General features: G+C 29.5%; 1 protein-coding gene across 8 annotated transcripts; it reads right to left on the reverse strand.

Annotated features, from left to right (window-relative positions):
• Nucleotides 1-2,386: 2,386 nt before the first annotated feature.
• Nucleotides 2,387-10,874, reverse strand: LOC127255246 (uncharacterized). Of its 8 annotated transcripts, none has more exons than XM_051280712.1 (9): nucleotides 10,339-10,874; nucleotides 9,787-9,871; nucleotides 9,097-9,138; nucleotides 8,175-8,343; nucleotides 7,430-7,482; nucleotides 7,122-7,343; nucleotides 6,659-6,705; nucleotides 6,358-6,464; nucleotides 2,387-2,412 (listed from the first exon to the last, which is right to left on the reverse strand). In XM_051280712.1, the coding sequence occupies exons 1-9, from the start codon at nucleotides 10,563-10,565 to the stop codon at nucleotides 2,402-2,404; spliced, it is 963 nt and encodes a 320-aa protein (XP_051136669.1). In that variant the 5' UTR covers nucleotides 10,566-10,874; the 3' UTR covers nucleotides 2,387-2,401. The 8 variants fall into 8 exon arrangements, 6 of the variants coding, with proteins under 6 accessions (XP_051136669.1, XP_051136666.1, XP_051136665.1 ...); XM_051280708.1 differs by lacking the exon at nucleotides 2,387-2,412 and adding an exon at nucleotides 3,664-4,142; XM_051280710.1 differs by lacking the exon at nucleotides 2,387-2,412 and adding an exon at nucleotides 3,669-4,063.
• Between the last annotated feature and the right edge of the window lie 10,623 nt (nucleotides 10,875-21,497).

A 21,497-nucleotide genomic window follows, 5' to 3' on the forward strand; every position in this document is an offset into this window, starting at 1 on the left:
TCCATTTTCATGTAAATAAAGAATGCAACCTTATGACATAGGTGGATAATTGTGTACTTACATACTTTAAATTCACAATGTGAATGTACTCAAGGACCTAGAGTAAACTTGATAGATTCCAAGAAGAACAAAAAAAATCATAATCTTCTATGTATGAATCTAACGGATGCAACATAAAATAACATTCACTTTATGTCATATGGTAAAATAATTAATTTAAGTTTATTGCAATTTTGATGTGAGTAATACGCTATGTACTCTCCTAAATAGATAAATTTACTAATCTACAATTCATATACTTCTCTTATGTTTCTAAAAATCTTTGTCGTCAACAAATCATATATAAGAACTCATTATCACATACTCGTAATTTTTGTTCATCTACCGCATTACATCAAATTTACAAAGGAACTTCAATGCAACAATGCTCTTACTGCAGACATTAACTTCCTGTATAAAACTAAAAATAAATTAAATAAAAAAACATTACTTGTTTTGTGTATGTATTTCATCGGTGAGTTTCAACTCCAATCAAGACATTAAATTGATTTGGTGAAAACGGAATCAACAACAACTCTAATCCAACAATCAATTATGGCGATTACAGACAACAATGAATTAAAAATGACTTCATTCGGCAAATTCGAGCGGCAACAACTACGGTACCTTCCGAATAAATACAAGAAAAATGCAAAAAACATAATTTTGTCTTCTTCTAATGCAACCAAAAACATTGTTTTTTTTTTTTTTTCAAGAAGACAATATCTCATATGTAAATACACATGTAACCATTGGATACAAGAAGAAGAGTTATATTCATCTTGTTAAGGTAAGAATTGGGACAACGAAGGATGAATCAGAAATAGAAGCAATTTATGCCCTCAAGCCAACGGCAGGAACAAAAACCCCAACTTAAAGAATCTGAAGGGTGAGAGGCCAAGGGGCCCATTGATGGTAGGCCAATCCGCTCGGTAAAATCTACTGCTCGTCGTCGAAGTTCGGTGGTGGCGTTCGACTGAAAAATGTTTGTGGCAGCAGCGGCAATGTTGTCGGGATCAGAGTAATTGCATCCATTCACAAAGGCAACCAACAACTTGACGGGAAAGAAGAAAAATATTTTCTGCGCTAAAGAAATTAGCTTCCAAAAAGAATGAGAAAGAATTAGCTTCCAGAAAGAATGAGAAAGAATGTTGGGTTCAGTAAATGATATAAAAAGAAAAATTAGAGATAGGGAGTTAACTGCACATATATATCAAAAAGTAGGTAGTGCAGAGTTAAATTTTTTTAATAGGGACTGAAACCCAATACATTTATGGGTATAGGAAGTTTTCTCCAATTCTCCGATTGAAAAATTAGTTGGTTAAAATATTAATTGCTATTAGGCTATCTGAGTGTTGCTACGAAATTTGATTTATCGATGCAACATGAACTTCTTCACACAAAGCAACACAAGGAAAATGTATTTCTTACTTGAAAAAGCGAGTTGTAATCTACTACTTGGACTTTGAGTGTTTTCTATGTATTAGGTCAATTAATCCTATTCAAAATTATTGAGACCATAAAATATAGCAAAACGACATGTCAGACACTCGTAGACTCAAGTAAAAAACGTTCAATAGCACTTTATAAAATAATAAGTCGGTTGAATAACTAAGTACTTCATCACGCCTCTTATATGCCTCATTTTTATTTTAATGTACCATTTTTTCCTAACATGTGTACCTGGACTCCGTTTTTAGATGTTTATAGAATTTAGCCTTACGACAAATGTGGGTAATCCTAGACCTACATCTTTTAGCTTAATACTCGTATGATGGAATTTATCGAGCAATGTGACTTGTACCTATGTTACCATTCAATAAATCTCTGTCGTCAACAATTAATTTATAATTGACCATAGTCGAATCCTGTACTTTCAGTTCACAAACCACAGTGCAACGAATTTACAAATAAGTTTCAATACAATTTTGGTTCTTATTATTGTATAGTTACATATAATATTACATTACACCCAACATGCCAAAAGTAATTACAAAGTAAATGATTGATGTACATCTTTTCAAAATTAAAAATTACAACTTTAAAAGATCTATAATACCCGGTCATTGCAACTACGTCGGTTGTGTTCGAATCTCAAATTACAGGTGTGTTGCAAATTGCAAATACGTATGGCAAATGTACAATCGAGAATATGATAGGATGTATAAATACACCAAACACATTTCTTGTCGATGCACAACGCAATAATTTATGTTGAATCAATCAAAGACAAAAAAAAGGTATGTACCAATTCATAGTTCCTGCATGATAAAGAAAAAAATTACCACAATACAATATTTAAATGATATTATCACAACATAAAAAAGAAAAAATTACCACGGCATAATATTTTACAACCGAACTATCTCGCCCCTGCATAACAAAGAAAAAATTACAAAGAAATATCCTCACAATTATTCAGAGTTCCAGTTCTAAATGGTAATAATATTTCTTTTATTAAAAAGATAAAAATGGTAGGTACTCATCCTACTTTACAAAGTATTTACAAATAGTGTAAAGTTAACTATCATGTTTTAATAGTACAACTGTATTTATTTACTACAGAAAATTAAATAATGCAGTAAAATATCGTAAGCTACAAATACTTAGGCCATGGATCATGGTACACCTACTTAAACAGATCATATCCAAACAAATAGGATATAATAATGATCATGATAAAATATTGTACGTTATACTAGTATTTGTTAAGAAAACAAAGAATTCAGATTTCTATTGATATAATAATCATGCCCGAATATATATATATATATATATATAAAGACACATTACATCAAAGCATTCGGATTATGATAGATTTATGTAAAGATTCTGGATTAGGGTTTCCTTTTCTAAAGTAATTTCATGAACCTTAATGAATCCCGCAAATAGAAATATACTACTTTGTTTCGAAAACAATCAATAAAAAATTTTCCAAATAAAATTATATTGCTTCATGTTGATTTTTGGTAAATTGCCACAATATACACATAAAAATCAGATCTATATTCAAAAGGAGAAGCAAACTGATCTTTAAAGTTGACAAGTAAACTATTACTTGATAAAGTTGACATTTACTATTAAAAACATAATATTTCCAATAAGCTTTACCCAACACAAGTTTGCCCCAACACAAGTTTGAAGCCTATCATTTATACTTTATTCCATGTACTACATACAATCAAATAATTTAACCTACACTGTACCTACAAAATATGAACTTCTATAAATCGATTGTTACCATGTGCCCAAACCTTCAAAATAAATAAATAAAACATAAAAGCAATTCCAACAAAACTTCAATCCCAACTTCTAAAAAAATTTCATTCAATATTTAGGAAACAATTGAATGCTTGAAAACTAATTATTTCACGTCTAAAACAAAATTTATCCATTTGAAATAGAGTTACTATTGTGAATTTATTCCCAAATCAATGACTTTTATCAAACAAATCTCATAAAACACGAATAAAAATATTAACGAAAGTGAATTTGAAATAAAATCCAAATTAATAATGTTGAAACAAAACTAAAGTTAACATAATTCTAAAGTTAAAAAGACATTAGGCGAGTCCGAAATCAAGAGCACAAGATATCCAAACAAACAATGCTCTTATATTGAAAAAATAAAACAAATCTTTCTTCTTTGAAGGATTCACGCACAGGACAAGATCATATTACAAAACTTGTTCGATATTCCACGAAATTCATCAACTGAAAACTTCAAGATCGATTTATCCAATGACGGATAGTGATGGTGGCTTCGAGCAGCAACTATTCTCCAACGATGAACAACATACCACAACGTCTTCTTTCACCAATGACGGAACGGTTGGGCTTCCTTCTCGAACAGCTCCGACAGAACAATGTCGACTTCGATCTACCTCTGAATGAGTATAAATTCACAACATATACTAATCTTTAAAAACCCTAACATCCGTCGCTTCTTGTTAAAGACGTTCCGTAGCCAGCGTGATGGCAACGACAATTTCGGAAGGGACAGATGCGTGTTCGAGATCGGCAACTGGAGATTAAGTATTGAAGATCAACAAATAATGGGTGTGCCGATGGTTGCTTCAATCTTTCAGTCACCAATTTCTTTACTTTCGATTTTGCGCGGAAAAAAAAAAGGGAATGAAAAAACAACGAAATGGAAAAAGGGGGGAGTGCACAGTAAATGTTTTGAAATGAGGACTGAATTGTAAGATATTTGTGCATATAGGGTTTTATATCCGCGTTTTAAAAATAAAATATGAAAAGACAGAATAAAAACAATAATTATCTAAAATGTAATAGATAAAGCGAGATAATTGATTAATAAATTTTAAATATATTTATAAATAATTTTTGTTAAATTTAAATTTTAAAATTTCAAAAGTTTTTGTAATAGTATTTAATTATTTTTATTGAAGATAACCAATTCTTACAAAATATAATAAATATATAATAATTTTAATTTTATTAAAAATAATAATTAAATTATAACAAAATTTTAAAAACAATGATTAAAATAATAAAAAAAATCGAATGTAACGAATGCTTATATCAGACATACACCATCAATGGACTGCATCATTTGATGAATTTCCAAAGTATCTCTACACAACTCTAATTTTAACACTAAAATAATATTGTGCACTGTAAAGTACCATTTTGAAATTTTGTAATAGATTAAAAAATAATATTCTCTCTATCCAATTTAAAAATTACATTTGTTTTTTTTTTTTATATTGATATTTGAATGCTAATTATCGTATCAAAATGTATTGCAAATTAAGAAAAAATTACACACTTCTATTAGTATTTTATAATACAAATATAATGATATATAAAAAATTATACAAATATAAAGATATTTTTAATGTTAACATAATAACGAAAAGGTAAATATAAATTTATTAAATGGATTGAATGAGTAATATTTTATTAATAAATAAAAACATGTAAAAAATTTTGATATTTTATTTTTATGACTTTTATCTTTTCACTTTAAGTATAAATAAATTATATCTAATATGAAAATTATAAGTACTTTTATTAAAATAAAAAATAGATATTTTTTAATATAAAAAAATATAGTAAAAAATATACTTAAAATGAAAATAAAGAGAACATATTTTATTGTTTTTCTTAGTGTTTGTACCCTGCCAAACAAACCCATTTTTGCCTGACGGAAGGAGTACCTAAGATTTGTCGATGCAATGTTAAAATTCAGTCCTTAATTTTTATAACAGCCATCTTTCTGTGGTGATCTAGCCAGGGCGTCCGTCCCCGACTTTTCTAGGCCTTTGAACAAAATTAAGTGATAGGCCTTATAAACAAATATTTTTTTTTTCAAAGTTCTATTCAGTAAGGATGGACTGTGGAACCTAATTTGTGATACATATTTGACTATTATAAAATTTTACAATATTTTGACTATATAAAACCAATAACTCAATAATATTTATTACAAATGCTAAATGCCACGAATATAAGATTAGAAAAAAAATTGTTAGAGTTTATTAGAATTAGAATTATAAAAGAAAAATATGATATAAATTTTAAAATAAATCTTAATATATCTAATAATAATTATAGACTTTATAAATATTTTTACTGGAATTCTAAAGTCGATGAAGATGAGATTATAGATAAATTCTTATTAAAATAATTTTAGAATTAAAATTAGATTAAATTTTAATATACTCCCTCCGTCCCAAAAGATTTGTTTTGTTTTTCCATTTTCGTCCGTCCCAAAACAATTGTCTTGTTTCCTTATTTAATTTAGTAACCGTAGTCCCCATTTTATAATAAAATTATTTCTACTTTTCTATACTATCCCTAATTATTACTCTAACATACTCTTCAAAATATTTCAAAGGCATTTTAGTCATTTACATTCTACTTTATACCCGCTTTCAATTAAATACTATTATTCCTTAATTCCCGTGTCAACTCTCAATAAGAGAGGTCTTTTGGGACAGAGGGAGTATCTAATAATAGCTAAAATTAAAAATCAATTGCTAAGGTTGCTCCTACTAAGAGCAGACTCTAGATCTAGCCCTAACAAGTTTCCTTAATTACCAAATCCGAGAGGTTTTGCATAAATACAATAAATAAGGGGATTGTAGCTCAAGTAGTCCTCTATAGGGTTGAGTTCCATCCCATTGAGTAGAAGTAGTGTGCGGGAAAAAACATAACAATACATAAATAACAATAATAATAATAATAAATAATCAAGCTCAACCCTTGGCTCCCATGTTTTATAAGTATTATCTTTCTTACAAACAGCTCCAAGGAACAATTAATGTAGTATGTAATCTCCATTTTCCTTACCTTGAATGCAAATTTGTTCTACCAAGCTAGAAGGTGATTTTGCCATTTTATCTAGAGTCCCAACCATCAATTGGATGTTCCCATAAAGTCTACATGCATTTCTGCACCTACAATGGCAAAAATATTGTCCATCCTGTAAAAATGAAATGGAATGGAGCATCCGTAAGAACTTTGCATCTTAATGTGGTATTTTGTTTGCTATTCATATAGTTCCGGCGCAATGCAGCTTAAACATATGCAATGTAGTAGGCAGAGCTTCACAATCAAAGTACATTGGAAATATTTGAAAGGGTAATTTTACCTGCTTCGATCAATGTTCACCTCTACCATCCACGTTGCAATGTAAACCTGCAGACCACATAGAATAAGTAAACTAAGAATGAAGTTGTTTCATAGATGCCATGTAAGCTCTTAACAACTTACTAACACATACAAATAAAATTATTTGAAAGGTGAACAAAGCATTTTTATATATGCTAAAGCCCAGCCTAATTACTGAAACCTAACCATAGATAATACTTCAGTTGTATGGAGTAAATGGTAACAAGATTAGGTTTGTCTTCAGCAAATATTTCTTCCAAATGTCATGCATTGAAATACTCACTGGTGTATTCATAGATATTATTCATAACAACAGAAATACATATATGCACATTAAGCAACTGAAATAAAACTACAGGGATGATGAAATGTCCATGTTTAGTGGCAAAGATGGATGTCGGTTGCATATTGATATCATTTAGGTTTTAATTAAATCCATATACCTGTAAACCATTGCTATCTGGCACCTTTTTAGATTGCACAAGCGTACCAGAGTTGCCATTTCTGAGGCACGGAACTACTGGTTCAGAAGTTACCTTGGAGTACAGGTTAAGTATACTTAGATCATTAAGTTCTCCATCATAGAATTCATCATACCACTGCAATCCAGTGTAATCATCAACTTTATCAGAGGAGATGGACGACAATTCCAGAACAAGCAACCGCTGCAGCAGGTTATTTGAAACGACAAGTTAAGAACATAAAATCTAAAGGGAATTAACAGAATATAATTCTAAGTGAATGATATGACCTTCAAATTTAATTCTGACGTAAACATCCGAACAATTTCCCATGCTAGTTCTTCTGGAACATTTGAAATAAATAGACTTGTCATAAGGGATAAATAGGAAATAATCTGAGCAAGACTCCCCAACATGCTAAATATTTCAAGGTAGTGTTTCCATTAGTGTTGAAAGATATTTGTGGATGAAAAAACTTATCGAGGGAGGATTAACTAACAAAAGATATTAGAAAAATGCCAACTACAGAACACAGTAGTTTCTGTGTATATTGATATCTCAGACATTAAATATAAAGTATCTAGCATTGGGGAAAGAAAGCAATGGCAAAATAAACAGAAGGGCCGGCGATCAAGAAGTGAAAAAATAGAAAATCAAAATATAGGCACAATTTGTTGGAATCGAAGTTTTCTAACTTTTGTTGTTGATTGTGCTTCTCATGCACAAGACATTAAGATTAGTTACATTTGTTATAACCAGTTACACTATAACTGGAACATAGGAGGAAAGATATCATTTTAATTTTGATAACATATGTTTAACAAGTAATTTATTAGCAGCACAATTGTAGCCTTTTTAAGCAATCATAAATTTCCTTTTAACAGTTTTACTCCTGTGAAAAAGTAATTTCATAGATGTCAGCATTGAAAGAAAAAGTGCAAATGTTTTTGTATCATGATTAGTAAGACCAACAACAATATAGAGATCACTGTCAATACTTAAATCTCTGGTGCAAGAAAATTACTATACACATACCAAAGGAAGCAATGGTGTGGAACACAAAAACAGGAATTCCTCCACAATCTCCACTGTCGCCATCATCCTCCAAGGATAATGAGAATTGAGTTAACTGACTATTGCTCGTTTTTCTGAGATAGCACCTCATAGATTTACAAACATCGACCATACGAGTCACAACAACAACCTGTAAATTGAGTCTCCATTAAATGCGGATACATGCCACTCTTCCAACTAATAAAGGAACCGGTTAAGGAAAGCAACCTATAATAAATTCATTTTCAAAGAACAAGATTTAAGGTAGATCACATACATACACAGTGTGGCATGACTATCTGGTACATGACATTGAATGATAGGTAATGGTACTTTCCTTATACCTAGCTGATGCATTCACGTCATATGATCCATTTGGGGAATTAGAACTACTTAATCTTCCAAACTGTTTTTGAAATTCATTATTAATGTTTAAGAACTAATGCGTTTTGAACTATTTCCAACTTATGCTTTTGACTCAAACCTTATTTATTTAAATGATTAACTAGTGCGCTTTAATTTTAAATCCCTATTTAGTTGTTTGTATTTATTGTTTTAGCCTTAGCGCCATAACGTAGGACTCGTTGGTTGATGGACAAGCCTTCTGGTGTGGCGTGGCAGTGACACTCCGGTTTGATCCGGCCGGGGTGTTACAACAGCTACAAGTTATCATAACATAGAATGTACTTATTCCACAAGTAATGATGCAGAAATTTATTCACTAAACATTTCGTATTTGACCAATCATGACTAAAATTTCATTATAGGATCAATATTTTCTATCTTGCTGTACTAATTAGATATAAGAATGAAAAACTTTTGACATAACACATAGTGTGTGTAGCAGAAAAACAATCATATTGTTTCAACCGAAGAAACACAATAAAAATTTATATGCTTGTACCATGTCTCTGTAAGATGACAAGAGATTCCCCTTATGATGTTCCTGAGGAGAGAAATAAAATATTTAAAACATAAATGCAGACATAGAATGCTGATAGAACAAGTCTTTCGTCTTAGCCTAACTCCTCTTTCATACAACAGTATATATAATTTTCAGAAAAGCACTACCTTTTCTGATGTTCACTCCCAACAAAGTAAAATCCCATTGTACATTTAGTTAATTTTAATAACAAACAAAGGGCTACAAAAGCAAACAAATGGTTATTGCTGCAAATGGCATCTAATGTGGCACAAAATCCTTATGGAGCCCTGGTGGTGGACGGTGCACAATACACTTTTAAAAATGTAAACATTAAGCAGGAGAAAGTGTAGAATGTTGGAGGACTTTGGAAATCGATAACATTCATTGATGAAATGGTGAGGGGTATTAAGATGGAACAATGGAAATGAAGCATGCAATGAGCTGATGTAGACTAGCATAGTAAATAAAGAAGTGTGATGTCAAATTAAATGATACAATCCTGAAAAGGGAAAATAGAGGAAAGGGTAATATTGTTTATCAACTGTCTTAATCTTAAACTCTTCCTTTTTGATTGCATGTTCTCGATGTTATGTAATGACACTACATTAGGGTGATTCAGGCAATAACTTCGAGATGTACAGTCACTATTAATAACGATGTGATGATCACCTGCTGCTTGAACAATTTGGAGCATGCTTTCTTTCGAATATTAGGCAGGTCACTCAAAGCACCAAAATCCGTACTGTCCATATACCTGTATACAATCCAACAGCAAAATTCGATCAAACAATATGTGGAAATTATGACAAATAGCAAATGAAAAAAGTAATATTAGTCTATGATTGATCACACGTTAAGCCCTAAGAAAGGTTTTAAAGTCCATCACATTTAAGCCAAGCCCAAATTAGCTGCTGATGATCTCATCCCCAATGTAACTTTTAAATTTCTAAACCAGTGAAAGTGGGAAACACCAATAGAACTCAATAGCGCCAAATCCAAGCTACAATATTTACACAGAATCTCAATTCACCACTTCCCAATGATGCTTGTAACAATGTCTGCTTACTACATAACCTCCAATCAAAGCATAATTATACAAGTGTACATCACGCTGCCAAATTTGTACCTTCTATGACTTTCGATTAAATACAAGCATTAGAATTCACCAAAAATATCATTCCAGAAACTCATCCGAATAGAAATCCATCATGGAAAACTTACTTCTGTGAGAGATAGGCGTTAACGATTGCGGTGGCATAAGAACGGCCGGCGGAAGCGGCGGAATTCCAGTCCTGACGGAGAGAATTGAGCTTTGACCACTGATTCCTTAGATTCTTTTGAGCAGCAGGTCGCCAAAGACGCGCCGCTGATGACGACGGCGGGGCCGGCGGCGTATAGCTCTGGCTTTGTCCGCGGGATTCATTAGGGGGAGGAGTCGTGGGTTCCATTCTCTAGCAACTGCGTCGTTGTCGTTGGTTTAGATATTTTGTTTATTGCTGTTTACTTTTGCAGGTGGATGCTGGCGTGCTCTGTATTTGAAGATGAACCATTAACTCACCGCACCAAATCGACTCTCTATCTTCTTCTTCTACTCTTCAAGGCGGGAAGATATCACAATGACTACTTGGAAGAAGAAGAAGAAGAAGGATAAGAAAGAGGGGAAGGAGAAGAAGAAACAGAAAAAAACAAAGAAAACAAGGAAAAACCAGAAAAGGTAGGGGATGAGGATGGAGATGGGGACGGGGACGGGGACGGGGACGGCGGAATGGTTTGGGAGTAGGGTTTATTAATTTATTTATTTATAATTAATAATTTTTTAATTTAAAATATTATTTTTATCATTGTGAAAATATTTACTTTTTATTTTAATAAAGATTATATATATTAATACCAAAATAATATTTAAATTTTATCTAAATTACTAATATATTATTACATATACGATTATTTTTTTAAAAAAAAATCAAAATATTTTACACATTTTCATTAATCAATAATCAATAAAATTGTATTATGATAAATTATATAAACATTCCTTGTGTTTTGGTAGAAATGAATGAGTGTGTTTACTTTTTAGGTTTTACTTCTAATTTTACTATTTCAATTTCTTTTCTAATTAAAAATATCAAATCAAACACTAAATTTTTATTTATTTTATTACAGTAAAATCTAATTTTACATTCAAAATATCACAACTATTTCAATTCAAAATTTTATTATTCAAAATAAAAATCCAAAAATAAAACCTCACAAGTAAACATACTATATGTTTTATTTATTATGTAAAACATCATTTTGTTAATGTAAAATTTACACGCAATATTCTCCTTGTCAAAAAATGATATTTGGTTCTAAATAAATAGCTAAATTACGCAGATTTTATATTAATAAAAAATGTAAAATATCTTAAATAATTTTTTTAATAAAATAAATAAATAAATGATCAATTATTTGTTTTTATAGTTTTTGTAAAAATCAAATTACAATCTGTCCAAAAAATTTTAAAATGAAGAATCGGTCAATTATTTTATTTATTTATTTCATTTAAAAACTTATTTAAGATATTTTTTATTTGTATAAATTTGCGTAGGTCTTTATTTAGAACCAAATATTATTTTTATTTACATTAACACAAGAGAATTTCCTTCAATAAGTAAAACATATGATGTTTATGTAGGAACACGCCGGTGAGGGCTGTTCATTCCCACGGATCGTTGTTGGATGCCAACGCGTACATACATGGTATTAAACGATCCTAAGCATGCTCCTATAAGAATGAACTAGAGATGTACCCTTTTTGGAACCACCAACAGCAATCACGAACAGGTTGATTCCGCTAGAGACCTTCCAGACTGTTCCCAAACCCCGCTCGAACACCGGATGGGCGGCGATCTATCAAACGGAGGGAGACGAATTTTGCTCTTCGTGAAACCCTAGAGCTGACGGCTTGCACCTGTGGTTTTCGCCTCTTTTTAAAAAAAAACGTCACTAGGGTTTGACAAAGACCGCATATTAATAAGTCTCCCAACAGGTAATTGGGCCAGACCGGGGATCTTTAGAAGGTGTTGGGCTCGGGCTCCCTTATAGATCCAAATCTCTATATTCAGCCCTGAATATAATTCGAATCATAAAATATTAATTCATTCCATTAAAGAATTAATATTGCACTCCCAGCCCAACCCAAATTGAATCTGGGCTTCTATTAAACTTAATTAATTCCCCATGTTTAAGATGTTCCACATCCATTAATTAATTAAATCTTCTGACAATTTAATTAATTAATATCTTTTAATTCCTTAAGTAATACCACTCAAAACTTATTATTGTACGGATTAAATCCACCTGCAGGGTTTATACAATAATCCTTATTGAGTTCCTTAAGGGGATGTCATCAACCTGGATGTCCAGGACATGGTGCCTTAATGATAATAAATTAATTACTATGCGAATAATGTAGTTGCCCAAAATACGAAGCATGTTGAATCACTAAGGATTCTCACTTATGGTAAATTAAAGCAACGAACATTTATTCCATATATTTAATTTATTTCATCTAAGGTTAAGAATTAACAGAGTTACCGAGATCTTGGTTCTTCAATGTCAGAATAGAAGAACATATCTCAACTGTGATCCTTTCAATGTGACGCAGCACATTAGTGTAAACTAATAGTCAAGACAAACTAATTCCAAGTTTACACTACAACTTAAACCGATGGTTTTGTCCATAACCATCTCAGTTGTGAAACCCATTTATATTTAATAAAGAACTGACAACAAGATCTTCTGTGTGATCTCCACACACCATGTTGTCTACAATATTAAATAAGTGGACATGCTAATATATATAAAACATAAATAAAAGCAACACAATGTGAAATAACAATTTATTTATTCCAGTTAATAAGGAAATTGAATAATACAAAAGCGTACTAAAAGTTTGCTTTACAGTATAATCCAACAATTTATGCATTTTTATGAAAGTATAAGAGGATATTATATAATTTATCCTATTATTTTTTGCAGTGGAACGGATAGAGTATTATATTTCTTTAATCTCACTCTAATGTATGCATTGGAATATGTTATAGTAGATTGAGAAATAATACTCTTGTCCCTTAATAATTTATTCATTTTTCTATTTTGGTCCGTCTCATAACAAAGTATTCATTTCTTCTTTTTTTTCTTAGTAATTGTATTATCTACCTAACATTACAAATACCCTTTCAATTTACAATATATTACACAAATATCATTACTTTTATATCATACAATACTAATAGGATTAATTTAGTCTTTTTAGCTTTATTTTTACTTGATTCCAATATAATACTAATATTCCTAAAACTCCATATAAAAAGAAAATGGATATATAGATATGGGATAGAGAGAGTATTATTTTGTAGCGATGATCCGATAGTTAAGGGTGGACTTTTTGACCATATCATAAATTTAAACATGTGACTCGTCGAGTAGCGATAAGAAAAATAATGCTACTATTATTTTAATTATAAAATTTAAATCATATTAAAGTATATTATTATTTTAATATATATAAAAAAACAAATAATATGATACATATCGCTTATTTATTTGCATTTAATTTTATAAATTTATTTTTCTTTGTAAAAAAATTGTTTATATTTAATTCTAAATTTCATTATTGTTTAATACTAGTATAACAATCAGTCTGCTCAGTCTGTTAGTTCAAATGAAGAAAGGGAGAAAGAGATATTTTAATGGAAAGGAGGACGGACGAAATGAGGAAAGAAAATATTATAATTGTAAATATTTTGTTTGGTTCATACAGAGAGGAAGAAAAAGAAAGGAGGAGAAAGAAAATAATATATTTGTGTTTGGTTAACACAAAGAAAAGAAAGGAAAATGAAATAATTTTACTATTTTTGTCCTTATATTATATAAATAAATAGAAATAAAATATTTAATAAAATTTAATTAATTTATTCAAAAGAATGACACAAAATTTATTTGTCTAATATAATAAACAAAATAGTATTTGAAGAACCAGTATACTTAATGACCAATTTACATATTTTGGGTGGAAATTGAATAACAGTTTGAAATTGGCCTAGATTATTCATAAAAGCCAATTATATATATATATATAAACCCACATGTTGTTTTAATTCTACATTATTTACTCAAATTTCAAGTTTTTTTCACCTGAATTGCACATTAAACTAAATCAAATCATTTAAATTGAATTAATTAAAACATTTTTATTATAAATATAACTATATACTACATTCGTCTTATTATACCTTTTAAATATTTTATTAAAATTTTTATAATAATTTAAATTTAAATATTTATTTATTTTATTAAAATATTAAATAAAATCTTTTTTCAATTTAAATTTACTTTCATTTTAAATATCTCATTATTCTTTTTACCATTTTAGAACATCGGTCCCAAAGAAATTTACAAACAAGTAACTCCAACTTTTTTTTATCTTTCACGTCATTTTTTCTATGCGTACATTATTGGAAATATTATTTCTATTTTATACTCCCGACAAAAAAATTCGATCTTATTTTATTTTTTCCACATCATTATGTGTATCTCATTTTCTACTCAAAATATTTTTTTTAATTTATATTTAATCAATAATAAAATTAATATTTTGCCATAATTACACTACAAGAAAAAATCATTTTTGTAACAAAATTTTTTTGTCTCTAAATCTACTTTTTCCGTTACTATTACATCAGAGACATAATTAGGAATGGAATTACGTTAGCTACGTGAACTTTAGGGACGGAATTCCGTTACAAATATATTATTTTTTTTAGTGTTAGTTTTCTAAAATAATATTCAATATTTCTATATTATTTATTAGTTAGTTTCATTTAATTTAATTTTTGATTAATTTTTATTATTGAAATATTTTTTTTAATATTGTATTTTTATTATTTATTTTATTATTTATTAATTAGTAAAATAAAATATAGAAATAATAATTAATATATTCAAAACTAACAATATATTATAAATACAATAAAATATTTAAAACTAAAATAAAAAAATAAATAAATAAATAAGTTATTATTTATCTAATTAAACTTTTATCATATATGCTCAATCAAATATATTTTGAATTGTTGATTTGCTCCAAAAACCCCTAATACTCAACAACATCAACAAATACTCAAATTCATGAAAATAATATGTAGCAATCCCCAATTTATGGAATTCATTACAAATTAACATAACAAAGCCCCCGTTAATTCTGATACGACAGAGGGATCAAGTTGTGATCCATTCGGAGGACCATTAGCTCAAGATCCATTTGATATGTAACATATTAAAAATATATGTATAAAATAAAATATATATATATATAAATATAAGATATACATATAAATATATATTATCTATACATCTTATTCAAACTTAAAATAATATATTCTAGATCTAGAAAATAAAAAATCATATCCTAGATCTAGCTTTGCTATTTTTAGCTATTCCTCACCTATAAATAGCGAGAATAATTTTATTGTAAACACAATTGCTAGACTTAAAGCATAGATCTTGAAAGAATTATCTTGTTGTGTACTTGTTCACCTTGCAATCTCAAGAATTAATAAAAAAATTTTTATTGAAGTAAGTTTGTTCTTTACTTTGTTCTTACTATTATTTTTATTCTTAATTTTATTCTTCTAAAATATATATATATAAATATAATTATGGTTAATATATACAACATGGTCGGTTCCGCCACCTATTTCTAACTTTTGGGTCGGCTCCGCCGCCTATTGATCTAACTTTTGGTCGATTTCGCCACCTATTTTTAACTTTTGGGACAGCTCCGCCGCCTATGTCTAATTAATTTGGTCATTTGAAATCCTATTAAAGTATATTATTTTTTTATATATATATAAAAAAAAACAAATAATATGATACATAACGCTTATTTATTTGCATTTAATTTTATAAATTTATTTTTCTTTGTAAAAAAATTGTTTATATTTAATTTTAAATTTTATTATTGTTTAATACTAGTATAACAATCAGTCTGCTCATTCTGTTGGTTCAAACGAGGAAATGGAGAAAGAAAGATTTTAATGGAAGGAGGGTAGGCGAAATGAGAAAAGAAAATATTATAAGTGTAAATATTTTGTTTGGTTCATACAGAGAGGAAGAAAAACGAGGAGAGAGAAAATAATACATTTGTGTTTGATTAAATAGAAAAAAAAAAAAAAAAGAAAATAATTTTATTATTTTTGTCCTTATATTATATAAATAAATAGAAATAAAATATTTAATAAAGTTTAATTAATTTATTCATAAAGAATGACAGAAAATTTATTTGTATAATATAATAAACAAAATAGTATTTGAAGAACCCGTATACATAATGACCAATTTGCATATTTTTGGTGGATATTGAATAACCGTTTGAAATTGGCCTAGATTATAATAAAAGCCAATTATATATATATATATAAACCCACTTGTTGTTTCAATTCTACATTCATTACTCAAATTTCAAGTTTCTTTCACCAGAAATGCACATTAAACTAAATCAAATCATTTAAATTAAATTAATTAAAATATTATGATTATAAATATAACTATATACTCCATTCGTCTTATTATACCTTTTAAATATTTTATTACAATTTTTATAATAATTTAAATTTAAATATTTATTTATTTTATAAAATATTAAATAAATTCTTTTTTACAATTTAAATTTACTTTTATTTTAAATATCTCATTATTCTTTTTACCATTTTAGAACATCGATCCAAAGAAATTTACAGACAAGTAACTCCATTTTTTTTTTCATCTTTCACGTCATTTTTTCCATGCCTACATTATTGAAAATATTATTTCTATTTTATACTCCCGACAAAAAAATTCAATCTTATTTTATTTTTTCCACATCATTATATAGATCTCATTTTTTAAGCAAAAAATATTTTTTTAAACTTATAATTAATCAATAATAAAATTTATATTTTGCCATAATTAGTTTTCTAAAATAATATTCAATATTTCTATATTATTTATTATTTAGTTTCATTTAATTTAATTTATTTTTGATTATTTTTTATTATTGAAATATTTTTTTAATATTGTATTTTTATTATTAATTTTATTATTTATTAATTAGTAAAATAAAATATAGAATAATAATTAATATATTCAAAACTAACAATATATTATAAATACAATAAAATATTTAAAACTAAAATAAATAAAAAAAAAAAAGTTATTATTTATCTAATTAAACTTTTATCATATATGCTCAATCAAATATATTTTGAATTGTTGATTTGTTTCATTGTCTCGAAGTCGCATTCAATTTTTTAAAAATTCAATCATTTCAACATGTCTATCGATAGAATATGGCTTACTCGAGCGGCTAATATTATCCATCTTCACTTGTTCAAATTGGAATATTTCATAATAATACATATATGTATGTTTTTCATCTTCAACGATCATATTATGCAATATGATGTACACCTTCATTATCTTATCAACAAAACCAATATCCCAAATAAGTGATGAGCGTCGAATAATAAAAAATCGAGTTTGTAAAATACCAAAAGCACGTTCTACATTTTTTTGAGCAGTTTCTTGACGTTACGTAGATAATTGCATCTTAGGTCTTTACCTTGAGGTAGACAAATAGATTAGATACGCATCACCCATAGATATATTTCATCCGTAAGACAGTAACTCTAAATTATACTGATGACCACTGATAATAAAATTAACTGTTGGACTTTTGTCATTCAAAAGATCATTAACAATCGGAGATTGATCAAGCACGTTATCATCGCATGTACTTGGTGCACCGAAAAAAAAAGGTTAAATCCATAGATCATACAATGTCACGACTTCTAATACAATCATTGGTTTGCCATGTTCTATTCGTGAAAATTGTCATTTTCAAGTAGTTGGACAATTTTTCCACTCTCAATGCACATAATCAATACTTTCCACCATTCCAGGAAAATCACGTTCCTATGCAACATACAAAAACCGTTGTAGGTCTGTTTTATTTGGTTTTCTAAAATATTATTCACCAAATATAGAATTGACTTCTTCAACAAAATTTTTTACACACGTTCTTGTTGTATTTTCTCCAATATGAATGTAGTTGACAAACGATTTTTGTATATGTTCAATTACAGGGAATTTTTGGTCGAAATGAAAATGTAGTGGATTATTGTGAATGGTAAATCATGTAGTTGTAGACCCTGAATCATTTATCATAATTATTTATACTCTTCAACTGGTGAGTTTTCAGGTCGAACATAGGGATTTTAAGTCGCAAAATTTTAATCACGAATCAATCTAGCGAAAAACGGCAGAAAAAGCATAAGAGAGGCTCGCTTACAAGTGAGCCCAGACTGTAACACCCCGGCTCAAACCGGAGTGTCACCGCCATGCCACACCGTAAGGCTTGTTCATCAACCAATGAGCCCTATGCTGTGGCGCTAGGCTAAAATAATAAATACGAACAACTAATATAGACTTAGAAATAAAGTGCACCGGCTTATCAATTAAATAAGTAAATTTCGAACCAAAAACATAAATTAGAAATAGTTCAAAAAGCATTAGTCTTTAAACATGATTAATGAATTTCAAAAGTATTTTAGAAGGTAAAGTAGTTCTAATTTCCCCGATGGGCCATATGACATAAATGCATCATTTAGGTAAAATGGAAGCACGATCACCTACAAAAAGATTGTAAGAAGAGGGTCAACACAACGGTTGAGTAAGTGCAATTAATCGAAGATAAATTAATACGGTATAATGTCACAAAATCATTGAAGAAGATAATTGAATAAAATGACATGTATTACATAAGGGGAACTCACACACACGAGTCTTTTAGCGCCTCCCTTATATCTCCTTTTCATTCTCAAATAATAGTGATGAGCACATCACGAAGAAAACTCCCCTAGGCCTTAATCAGGGCCGGCTCGACCCGGTTTTCCGACCTTATTACTTCGTATGACACGTCACATAATTTCACATAACAAACATAGGGTCACAACCCTTAAAGGAAACTCCATAATGCGTACATAAGGGTTTGAAACCCAAAGTACATGTAAATCAATTTATTATTAGTTTGCGAGGGGCGCCATACGGCCCACAACCCTCTAGTCTCCAATATAACATACCAAGAGGGGATTGTACGCAATCCAACCCTCCATCACGGATGACGGTCCAAAGACCTTTTTCATCGTGAATGATGGGCACCTCGGAATCACCGAAAAAGGGAACCCGCCATCTCGATCCCTCGACCTAGCCCATTCGGGATCTAGTTCAAGGTTAGCTAGTTATCCTAAAATATTAGTATACCCTCATGTGTTTGCAAGCCACAGAGGTGGAAGGCTATGCCTTATCATCCAAACGATCGACGAGTTGATCGGACTCGACGGGTAGTTTCAATTACCAATTTGACCAAAATACTCAACATGCTCTTAGGCAAATTTCAAAAGGAGTATTTTAAACTCAAAATATTCCAATTGTCAACATTTAACCATGCAAAAGTAGGATATTAAACCCAACAAGTTCGTTATAATCTCACTTTATTTCGTCAAATAAACCTTCGAAAAATATGTCAATCACAATAGGCATGGTCTAACTCCAAAAATCGTAATATTTAAATATAATCGTAAATTTTTTTCCAAAAACTATAACTAGGTTAGGGAAAAACTAGGGTTTCAAACCCATCCCATAATTTCCATGATTTTCAATTTAAAATTTCAACTTTCTAGAAGAAATTGGCAAAATCTAACACTTTTAGGGCAAACCCATTTGATAATAATTTTTAAAAAAATATCAATAGGAGGGGTCTATGGATTAAAACATATCATCTATCTAAGATTAATCCACTTACCTCAAGAGAAGATACCAAAATGAAGAGTTTTTGAGAAGAAGAACTCCAAGGAAGAACAGGCACTACGAAAAAATATCAATTTTGTAACAAGATTTTTTCGTTTTTAAATCCATTTTTTTCGTTACTAATGATATTAGAGACGGAATTAGAGACGACATTACGTTAACTACATGAACTTTAGGAACGGAATTCCGTTACAAATATACTACTCCCTCCGTCCCACATACCATGTCTACGTTGCCGTTTCTGTCCGTCCCATATACCATGTCACTTTCCTTTTTTGGAAAATGATTATACACTTTAATCTTATTTTAAATTTTTAATTTTTTTTAAATTTTAATTAAACTAATTAGTTATCTTAATCTTAATTTAAATTATTTATATTATAGGATAATTATTTTCACTAATATATTCTTAATTATCTACTAATTACACCCCTCCTAAAATACCGTGTCACAGTGTAGCAGACACGGTATGTGGGACAGAGGAGTATTTTTTTGTAGTGAGGGGAGGGGCTGGCGGCCTGTAGGCGTGTCTGCTGGCTGCTCCTTCCCTTTTTTATTTTATTTTTTTATTTTTATTAAACATAAAATACTTAGGCCTTTTTTTACCCTACTTGGGTCCAAATTCAATTTTTTTTACTCCTAATTTAAACCCAATTATTTAATTTCTTACATTAAAAGTTCAAAATAAACTAGGTCCAAAATAAAATTTGTCCGACTCCGGAAAACTTCCGACGATTATTTTACGGGGTATTACATAGACATAAAGCTAAATAAGAACAGAAATTAAAGAAAGCGATAAAGGTGAGCGGAGGTGAGTGAAGCGGAACTGATGGGTGATGAAAATAGTGAAAATGGTTTGTAAACCGGAGGTGAGCGAGGGCGATGAGTGTGAAATATATATATTGAGCGATAGAGGGCGACCAAGAGGTGTTGTGTCTGATCTGTGCGTTCCTTAATTGCTAGATTATCCTGAATGAAATGAACGAATGGCGGTGATGCTTAAGCGGATAATATATATACATATTACGAGAGCGATAGGAGGTATGAATGTAATTATATAAACAAAGTTATATAGAAATTAAATCGCTAATACTTGACCTTAAGGAATTTACAACAAGACTTCAACGACGCCCAAAATTAGAACATTATAAGTAAGAAACTCTACTATCACTAGAAATTTATGTGACCCAATAGACAAGCGCCTATGCCCCTTTAATTATTCCAATTTTTGTCTCATTAGTGGCTTTACCATTCTGTTACCTATTTTTAATCAAAATCGAATTCAGATAAGTAATTAAGCAGGTCGACAAGGCTCTCGCATACTTAACTACATTGAACCACCCTGAATCTGTTAATGAATACGACGTGAAACAGGGCTTAGATAGTCGATTCTTCTCTGTTCTATCTCAGCGACTCAAGATTCTTTATGACTTAGACTTATACAAATGTAAAAATGGGGAAGAAGTGACTATGAAGGAAGATTGATACTT

The sequence above is a fragment of the Andrographis paniculata genome, unplaced genomic scaffold, assembly GCF_009805555.1.
Source record: "Andrographis paniculata isolate CXL003 unplaced genomic scaffold, ASM980555v1 Contig53END, whole genome shotgun sequence".
NCBI lineage: Eukaryota > Viridiplantae > Streptophyta > Magnoliopsida > Lamiales > Acanthaceae > Andrographis > Andrographis paniculata.